Source organism: Oncorhynchus tshawytscha, linkage group LG06, assembly GCF_018296145.1.
Source record: "Oncorhynchus tshawytscha isolate Ot180627B linkage group LG06, Otsh_v2.0, whole genome shotgun sequence".
In the NCBI taxonomy this organism is placed as follows: Eukaryota; Metazoa; Chordata; class Actinopteri; order Salmoniformes; family Salmonidae; genus Oncorhynchus; species Oncorhynchus tshawytscha.
In genome coordinates this window covers 12,513,923-12,524,910 of record NC_056434.1, presented here as the reverse complement: position 1 = coordinate 12,524,910, position 10,988 = coordinate 12,513,923, and the positions used below count along the sequence as shown (strand labels likewise).

Here is a 10,988-nt window from a genome sequence, read left to right as displayed (position 1 = left end):
GGCCAAGAAACACGAGCAATGGACATGAGACCAGTCTGATGAGTCCAAATTTGAGATTTTTGTTTCCAACTACCGTGTCTTTGTGAGATGCAGAGTTGGTGAACATATGATCCCTGCATGTGTGGTTCCCAGCGTGAAGCATGGGGGAGGAGGTATGTGGGTGCTTTGTTGGTGACACTGTCTGTGATTTATTTAGAATTCAAGGCACACTTAACCAGAATGGGGCTACCACAGCACTCTGCAGCGATACGCCATCCGATCTGGTTTGCACTTAGTGGGACAATCATTTCTTTTTCAACAGGACAATGACCCAAAATGCACCTCCAGGCTGTGTAAGGGCTATTTGACCAAGAAGGAGAGTGATGGAGTGCTGCATCAGATGACCTGGCCTCCACAATCATCCGACCTCAACCCAATTAAGATGGTTTGGGATGACTTGGACTGCAGAGTGAAGGAAAAGTAGCCAACAAGTGCTCAGCATATGTGGGGACTCCTTCAAGACTGTTGGAAAAGCATTCCAGGTGAAGCTGGTTGAGAGAATTCCAAGAGTGTGCAAAGCTGCCATCAAGGCAAAGGGTGGGTACTTTGAAGAATATAAAATATTAAAAAATCTATATATTTTTTGTTTATCACTTTTTTGGTTACTACATGATTGTATATGTACTATTTCATAGTTTTGATGTCTTCACTATTATTGTACAATGTAGAAAATAGTTTAAACATTTTGTTTAAAAACTTGAATGAGTAGGTGTGTCTGAACTTTTGACTTGTACTGTATGTAGCGGACATGAGTCGGGGATTTTTGTATATTTGGATGTTGCAGTAATAGGACCTAGGTCTAGCATTTGAGCGAGCAAGAGAGAAAATGATTTTGATAGCTAGCACTGATCCCAATGACTCGACTGCTCCGAGATGGAGAGAAAGAGAACGGCTCATTTTCAGGTATTCACAGGGCTCATTTGAATTTCCTGAAGCAGCAGGAAAATTCTCTGCAACAAAAGAGTGATCAAGTTAAGATCCAACCTTTGTATGGAGATTTGATGAGCAACTATCTGCATTTACTCCCGTTACGGCCAGTTGGAACATCCAAAAAAAGGTTTAAATAAAAATGTAACTGAAAAGATGCCTACTCCTGCACCTCCAATGTAAATCATTCATTACTGCCACACACAGCTCAATACATTGGAGGTGCTGAATAGGCATTTTTGTTCGGTAGCTTGTAAATGTGTATTTAGAACTTTTTTGGATGTACATACCGGCAGAAACGGGAGTAAATGAAGATAGTTGCTCATCGAAACTCCATACTGTATTTGGTGAGTAACGAACATATTTTGACATTATAACACTTGCAGAGCTGTCTATTGGAAGTTTGAATCGGAGCTTCCTGGGCGTTAGAGAGGAAACACATCATATTCATTGTCTAAAGCTCCAAAGCACAGATAGTGGGGCAGGAACTGGGTGGTATGTGGTACGTAGGAGGTAAAAAGGAATAACCTCTCCTGTTATTCATCATGATTAAAGGAAAACTCAACCCAAAAACAATCTTTTGGTATTTGTTTCATTAGTCCATTGTTGACATAGTCCCAAAATGTTTTGCTTATCATCAATTGAGTTTTCAAGATATATAACTTTCAAACTACAGAAATCATACCCGTATGATGTATTTTGCATCATATGACGCAAAATGAAAACATTTTGGAACTATGTTAACAATGGACTACTGAAACAAATATCAAAATATGTGTGGCCTTTATCAGCCTCCAGGATCAGACATGAAGAAGCTAGAGCTCACATATCCAACACCATCACAACTACAACCACCACCACCACCACTACAACCACAACCACCACCACCACCACCACTACAACCACAATCACCACCACCACCTAGCTCACATATCCACCACCACTACAACCACAACCACCACCACCACCTAGCTCACATATCCAACACCATCACAACCACAACCACCACCACCACCTAGCTCACATATCCAACACCATCACAACCACCACCACCACCACTACAACCACAACCACCACCTAGCTCACATATCCAACACCATCACAACCACAAACACCACCACCACCACCACTACAGCCACAACCACACCACCACCACCACCAACCACAACCACCACCACCACCTAGCTCACATATCCAACACCATCACAACCACCACCACCACCACCACCACCACCACTACAACCACAACCACCACCACCACCACCTAGCTCACATATCCAACACCATCACAACCACAACCACTACAACCACAACCACAACCACAACCACAACCACAACCACCACCACCACCACCTAGCTCACAGATCCACCACCACTACCATCACAACCACAACCACCACCACCACCTAGCTCACAGATCCACCACCACCACCACCACCACCACCACCCCGCCACCACCCCCACCACCACCACTACTACCGCCACCACTACTACTACCACTACTACCACCACCACTACTACCACCACCACCACAACTACTACTACCACCACCACCACCACCACCTAGCTCACAGATCCACAACCACCACCAGGCTCACAGATCCATCACCACTACCACCACCACCACCTAGCTCACAGATCCACCACCACCACCACCACCTAGCTCACAGATCCACACCACCACCACTACAGATCCACCACCACCACCACTACTACCACCACCACCACCACTACTAACCACCACTACTATCACCACCACCACCACCACCACCAAGCTCACAGATCCACCACCACCACTACTACTACCAAAACCACCACCACCACTACTACCGCCACCACCACTACCACTACTACCACCACCACCACCACCACCACCACCACTACTACCGCCACCACCACTACTACCACTACGACCACCACCACCACCACCACTACTACCACCACCACCACTACCACTACTACCACCACCACCAAGCTCACAGATCCACCACCCAGAATGAAAGAAGGTATGCACATAAGTTAAGGAGTCATAAATAGACTCCTTCAGTAAATACTGTATAACTCTGTCCTCAGGTTGAAAGAGATCTCTCACGCAGCTGGGGCTGTATTGGGGTTAGTTGTGGGGTTGTGTACACCACACGAGTGTGTATGTGTGTGATCAAGGAGCCCTGCAGCATAGGCCGATTCCAACCTTCTCTGGGTGGGTCTGGAGATTTATACCAGGCTCAAAGGCTCTGAGTGCAGAGAGTGATTGATGCCAGGCTCAAAGACTCTGAGTCCAGATAGTGATTGATACCAGGCTCAAAGGCTCTGAGTCCAGATAATAATTTTCTGGATCTAATGGAAGCTACAGTACAGAGCTAAAGTTGAGAGTCCCCACAGGGGGAGAACAGACTCTGAGATAAGGCAGTCCACGATTGATGAAGTACAGTATACATCATACTGCCAGCTGTCAATAGGATGGCAGAGGACAACAAAAGGGAAGATTTTTCAATACATAATGAATACAAATGTTGCATCTTAATTTGATCACCCTTTTGCAGGAGAACTTTCCTTCAATGCAGGAAATATAAAACCTGTAGGGTATTTGAGGTATAAAAAAGGCTCCTGAAGTTTGTAATTTTCACGTTGAAATTTCCGACTTGATTTTTCCTTATGAAAAATGTATCAACCCCTACAAAAATATTGCTAAAAAATTATCCACATAACAATTCACATGTCCTGTTGCTGCAGGATTCTTTTCCTGCTGTAGTAAACTGGCTCAAATGAAGATCCCACATGTGTGTCAGACACAATATCATGATATGGGGAGAATGAGAACAACAACTAGATGTACTCACTGTGCTGTCTTTTCTTGGATTTAGACCAAATATAACAAAGTAAAAACTTATTTCTATCCTGTTTAGTCCAAGTTACTCAATTATTTCATCATCACATTCTAGCTCTTGGCTGGGAGTGGACTTTAAATTGCTTCTGATTTTCTGGAAAAGTTTGGGAAGCTGGAAGAAAAGAGGACTTAGTTGTGCTGCACATGTACAGTACAATAGCAGCCAAAACTCTCTGAAGCTTGTAACCATTCAACCGTGAACAGAACATCTCCAGACACAGCTCCTGATTTTTTCCTGTTTTCAACTCCTGTCCTTTGTAGCCTCTCCTTGTCTGGAGCCACCTGAGAGACGCAGAGTCCTTTCACATGTCGTGGCTCACTACTCCTGTATCACTCACACCCTGAGGGAGCAGGGAGACAGGCAGAGGAGACCTATCTTTTCTGCATTCTGAAACACTATACAGTATTTACAAAAGTATATGGACACCCCTTCAAATTAGTGGATTCGGCTATTTCAACCAAACCCATTGCTGACAGATTTATAAAATCGAGCCCACCGACATGCAATCTCCATAGATAAACATTGTCAGTAGAATGCCTCACTGAAGAGCTCAGTTACTTTCAATGTGGCACCGTCATAAGATGCCACCTTTCCAACAAGTCAGTTTCATCAAATTCCTGCCCTGCTAGAACTGCCCCGGTCAACTGTAAGTGCTGTTATTGTGAAGTGGAAACGTCTAGGAGAAACAACTGCTCAAAGTGGTAGGAAGTGGCCACAAAATGGTAGAGAACACAAACTCACAGAACTGGACCGTCGAGTTCTGAAGCGCAGAGCACCAAAATAAATTATTTACTCGGTTGCAACACTCACTACCGAGTTCCAAACTGCCTCTAGAAGCAACTTCAGCACAATAACTGTTCATCAGGAGCTTCATGAAATGGGTTTCCATGGCCGAGCAGCCGCATACAAGTCTAAGATCACCATGCGCAATGCCAAGCGTCGGCTGGAGTGGTGTACTTGTATTTGTATTTACTATGGATCCCCAAGGCAGCAGCTACTCTTCCTGGGGTCCGGAAAAATTAAGGCAGTTATACAATTGTAAAAACATTACAATATATTCATATCAGATTTCACAACACACTAAGTGTGTGCCCTCAGGCCCCTCATCCACTACCACATATCTATAACACAAAATCCATGTGTAAGTGTGTGTATAGTGCGGATGTTATTATGTGTGTGTGTGCATGTTTGTGTTGCTTCACAGTCCCCGTTGTTCCATTATGTGTATTTTTATCTGTTTTTTAAATCTGATTCTACTGCTTGCATCAGTTACCTGATGCGGAATAGAGTTCCATGTAGTCATGGCTCTACTGTATGTAGTATTGTTCGCCTCCCATAGTCTGTTCTGGACTTGGGGACTGTGACGAGACCTCTGGTGGAATGTCTTGTGGGGTATGCATTAGTGTCTGAGCTGTATGCTAGTCGTTTAAACAGACGGCTCGGTGCATTCAACATGTAAAATACAAGTAGTGATGAAGTCAATCTCTCCACTTTGAGCCAGGAGAGATTAACATGCATATTATTAATGTTAGCTCTCTGTGTACATCCAAGGGCCAGCCGTGCTGCTCTGTTCTGAGCCAATTGCAATTTTCCTAAGTCCCTCTTTGTGGCACCTGACCACACCACTGAACAGTGGTCCAGGTGCGACAAAACTAGGGCATGTAGGACCTGCCTTGTTGATAGTGCTATTAAGAAGGTACAGTAGACAACACTTTATTATAGACAGACCAATATTAGCTATTGTTGTATCAATATGTTTTGACCATGTTTACAATCCAGGATTACTCCAAGCAGTTCAGTCACCTCAACTTGCTCAATTTCCACATTATTCATTACGATATTTGGTTGAGGTTAGGGTTTAGCGAATGATTTGTACCAAATACAATGCTTTTAATTTTTGAAATATTTAGGACAAATGTATTCCTTGCCACCCATTCTGAAATGAACTGCGAACTTTTACTGGGGTTGAGGAATGGGGTTGGTAGGGTTTGTCGTTCCCTCCAGGCCTGAAAGTTTCTAGTAGGATTAAATTGAAGTTATAGCAAATAGGAGTGGCAATTTCATAAATGTGTCTGTTTTTTGCTCCTCATTACTGCTCTGTGTGTGTGTGTGTGTGTGTATATGTGTGTGTGTGTATGTGTGTGTGTGTGTTTGTGTTTGTGTATGTGTGTGTGTGTGTATGTGTGTGTGTGTGTGTGTGTGTGTGTGTGTGTGTGTGTGTGTGTGTGTGTGTGTGTGTGTGTGTGTGTGTGTGTGTGTACATATGTTATATGTGTGTGTGCATGTGTGTGTGTGTGTTTGTGTGTGTGTGTGTGTGTGTGTGTGTGTGTGTGTGTGTGTGTATATGTGTGTGTGTATGTGTGTGTATGTGTGTGTGTGTGTGTGTGTGTGTGTGTGTGTGTGTGTGTGTGTGTGTGTGTGTGTGTGTGTGTGTGTGTGTGTGTGTGTGATGTTATCTAGAATGTGTGTGTGTGTGTGTGTGTGTGTGTGTGTGTGTGTGTGTGTGGAGAACTGTGTGGGGTGTGTTTGTCTGTCGTGTGTGTGTGTGTGTGTGTATATGTGTGTGTGTGTGTGTGTGTGTGTGTGTGTGTGTGTGTGTGTGTGTGTGTGTGTGTCTGTCTGCTGGTGTGTGTGTATGTCTGTTCAAAGGGCAGATGCCATCTTAATCCGACAGCGTTATGAAAGGCACTATCAATGGCTTCATTTGATATTTTGGAACGATACACAGCTTGATTGTTACACAGCCTGAAGTTAAAGGAGGAATAGCTTTCTCCTACAGGGAACGGTTACCAAAACACATCATGAGCCTTTTGATCCACTTTCAGGTCAACACAGTGTTATCCACCATAGTTCTGTGAGTATGAGAAATGAAAGTAGGCTAGTATACGAATAAAGCTACTCTATATGATATACAGGTTAGGTTAGCTCTTGTATGAGACTACTTGGGAAGCTTTTGAAGCTTTACGCACAGGATGCTTCTCCTTAAAATACGTTTTCTCATTAAATATTTTATGTCAGGCACACGCATAAATTATGAATTTGGAGAAAGCGTATCAAACTACAGAGAGAATTTTAAGATGGGGCATCCCTGTCGAGACCTATACGGCCAAGCTCGAAGAGACCACTGCAGTAATATAGGAGACAACATTGTCTAGACTACACTCAAGTACTTATCATAAAGAAAGAAAACAATATATTCAGTTCTGTCATGCATCTGTTTCCCAATTCAAATAACAACTACTAAAAGTAAGTAATTCACATCTGAAATGAAGAAAAAGTACATAGCTGAAATATATTCTGATGGTCAAAACAGTGCACAGTACAGATGTAGGATCTTAATTTGACCAGTTTCGTTTTTGATTGTAAAAAAGTAATTATTCTAATGTGAAATTAGTTGTGATAGGCTATAGTTTAGGTGTACACTTGTATGTCGTAATGGAGATCAATATCTATTTTGTGTTATAAAGTTATGTAAAACAATGGTTGTTGATGTGTACGGCTGCATTTCAAATACATTTTTGTACATTTGAATGTCAAAGTAGGATCTACAGTAATAGGACAGTTATTCTCTCTTGTGCTTTAGCGTTTAAGCGAGAGAGAAAGAGAACTGCAGCTTTTCAGTGACTTTATGTAAATCACAAGGCTCATTTGAATTTCCTGCAGTGCAGAAAAATTCTCAGCGACAACACATTAACCAAATTAAGATACTCCACCTGTACATCAAAACGGAAAATAGTTGAAGAAAGGACACATAGTCTATTGGACAGATAGACCTAAAGTACACTATGATCTTAATACAGCAAAGTACACTGACTGCCCATAAACTGCCCATAAACCAAACCCTGTATAATCTACAAACTGTTATAATGGCATTGCTTTCAAGACAAATTAATCAAATTAATCTGACTACCAATCATCCTAATTGACTGCTTTGGAAATGGAACTCAAACATACTGCAAATGGTTACCATTATCAAAGGCCTATACCCAGTCAGTCTGGCTCAAGGGAAATCCCCAAAGCTTTAGCAATATGCCATTTCAAGTGTAGCCTACAGTACCTGGGCTATTCATATTCATGTGAGTTGACCTGCCAGTATTACCTGAACGACAACTGAATACATATCAGGAGGAGCAGCATGAATTACAAATGCACAACATCACTAGAGCAATCAATGTGCCTCTCAGGTGCCTGATGCCCAACATATCGGGTAAGGCCACAGATTACAACTGTACTCAAAAGACACGGAATCGATTAGCCCTCACCTTAGTTTGTTTTAAATGTATGTAGTTCAGTTCTTGAGCTGTTCTTGTCTATTTATGTTCTGTATTCATGTTTCATGTTTTGTGTGAACCCCAGGAAGAGTAGATGCTGCTATTGCAACAGCTAATCGGAATCCTAATATAATACCAAAATACCAATACCAAATGATTGAACCTTAAACAGACTGTATGAAGGTGTGTGTGGCAACGAAGGGCATCAGGGAATTGAAAAGTCTAGTGATCATGTCGTAAACAGTGCTTTGGAAGATAGGATTTACTGAATACCGAAAATATCTAGGCTACAAAGCCTTTGAAGTAAATTATACATGCAACAACCTTTGTCTGTTGACAGCATTGGTTGTCCATACATTCTTTCTACAGAAAACCACATTATTATAGTCAGTAGGGCTGGGCAGTATACCTTATTTTATTATGGACCGCTATTGATGCAGGAACCTGTTTGGGTTTTTACTTTACCTTGTATAACAGTATTTCAATGTTTGTTTTGTTAAATGTGATATGCAAATCAGGCGTATGTAATGGACGTTTTTATGGTTTACTTCGTTTGTTACTTGAGTCTTCTTTCTCCCTCTCCTCCTGCTGGATAATGACAATATTAGTTTGTGTATCTTACTGTCTGAAAACTACTGTCTGCTTGTTTGTCTTTTCTTAGCAAGTTCTGTCTAGAATAAAGTGTTAGCTTGCTAAATGTACTAAGTCAGAGCAAATTTATCTAGCTAATACAGCCTGGTACCAGTGCTGGTGGAGGCCTAGATAAGCATGTTTTTCGAGAGGAGTAGTCGACGCATGATTGTGTTAACTAGCTACACGAGGTAAGAAAACATGTAATATAACGTCTAATTAGGTTTCCCTGGAAACACTGACCAACACTTTAGCTCCGACACTGTCAATAATTCCTTCCTGGTTTATTCATTCGTTGTCATGTCAAACATTGTATTTAAGGTGCTGCCCACTATATTCCAACTATAGAATTAGATTAAACATTCTTTTTCCATGATTCCAATAGTTCACCAGTTAACTAAGCCTAGATTGTTTTGCCCATATTATGCATCTCTGTGGGGTACAGTGTGGAAATGATAACACAAGTGCAGGAAATGCAGAAATGTATTGAGATGCTGAATGTGTTTTTTGTTTGAAGTTGGATTGAACAATATAAAACATTCAGAATGGAGAAAGACCTATTGAAATCACTTAGAATTTCCACTCTAGGGTCACTACTCATAAAGAATATTTAGAACTTTTATTATTATAATTATTATTATTATTATTATTATCAAAAACATAAAATGCTGTCAAATACCACAATACCGTAATTTAAAAAATATATATATATAGTGATATGATATTTTGGCCATTTCACCCAGCACGAATAGTCAGTGTAGACTACCTGTTGATTGATGAGTCCAGTGTAGCCTACTGCTTACCTGTTGATTGATGAGTCCAGTGTAGCCTACTGCTTACCTGTTGATTGATGAGTTCAGTGTAGCCCTCTAGAGTTGATGATAGGGCTCTTGGTGGTTTAGGCTGCGCCTTCCCGGGCTTCTCTGAGTGAAACTCTGACGTGTCGGTGAAGCTGTTGTTGTACACAACCATAAGAATGGTACCCATGGTAATAACGATAATGCCGATAACCCCATGGCACTATAATATGGAGGGAATTGGTCAAACAGGCTATATCATGAGGTACTCAACCGGTTTGTAAGAAGATGAAAAAAGCAGTATACTATTAGTTCGCCTAATTTCAGTTTATGTAACAAAACAAGTCAATGTATAGTGTAGAGATTCATTGTACCATCTAAACAGCTGTGAAATATATTTTCAATAACCAAAAATATTGTATTTTCAGCTGTTTGAAGCTGTTAGCCCTAAACAAAACCGAAAAATAACTCAATTTAAGAACGGGATGCATATAAATAGTGCACACAGAACCACTCTACCACTTCTTAGACTAGCTTTGAAAGAGAATGACAGGTCCATCTCATATTTCCATGTTCATTTTGTCGGGTCCCCAAAAAGCTACATATTGCCGCTTTAGTGACTTATTTATAGCATTTCTATTGTACAATATAATGACAAATGAGACATTTTAAACTCTGTTAACAGCTTAGAAAAATGATTGTGCGATGACAAATAATAGCATATATCTTCTTTCTGTGATTACATTTCATTTTTCTCATCTCATCCACTAGGCCTACTCAAAACAACAGATGCGCTCTATGATTTAAAAACAATGACAGCTGTACGCTCTGGAACTCTTTCAATTCTAATCTTTAAATCCATCATCCAACCCATTGTTATAGAGAGAGAGGAACATGTTTAAACAGGAGAGTACAGTAGACAAGACTCGCAGCACGATACTGTAGAAGTAGGCTAGATGTCTATTTTCCCCTTAACTTCGCTCTTTCCAAGAGTTAAAAAAAAAAACATACCACTAGTGTCTTCATTTTGTGGATGTCTTCCGTAAATTGTCCACTTTACATCACGGTTTAGATGCCCGAGCATCCACGTTGCTGAAAACGTTGCAGCCCATCCACTATTGCGCCAAATAATACCTGACTTTCTACCAGTGAAACGAGCGCATGCCTCAATGTAGCGGATTAGCGCTGATACAGTACATCAGTTCTCTTCCCTCTCGCAGAATGCAGAGCGCTCTGTAGGTACCTCCGCGTGGTCATAATGAACGCAGGGTTAAGTATGGCACAATTTCATAAAGTTCAAATTATTGATTGGGGACCTCTTTACTGAGGAATGTGATTGTTTCTCTTGAGTGTGTTTGAAATCGTATATATTTGTATGATGTTGTATTTGGAAATTGTGTATGCAGTGCTCCCTTATAAAATAGACATTGCTCTCA

General features: G+C 41.2%; 1 protein-coding gene across 1 annotated transcript in view; it reads right to left on the bottom strand.

Moving 5' to 3' along the window:
- Positions 1-10,741, bottom strand: part of LOC112246722 (alpha-N-acetylgalactosaminide alpha-2,6-sialyltransferase 5-like) — a 35,723-nt gene extending 24,982 nt beyond the window's left edge. The window contains exons 1-2 of the mRNA XM_024415226.2: positions 10,564-10,741; positions 9,596-9,775 (exon numbers count right to left, since the gene is read on the bottom strand). Of these exons, the coding sequence (XP_024270994.1) occupies positions 9,596-9,775; positions 10,564-10,578 (195 nt within the window). The 5' untranslated portion in view covers positions 10,579-10,741. The remainder of the gene's footprint in view (positions 1-9,595; positions 9,776-10,563) is intronic.
- Positions 10,742-10,988: the final 247 nt, after the last annotated feature.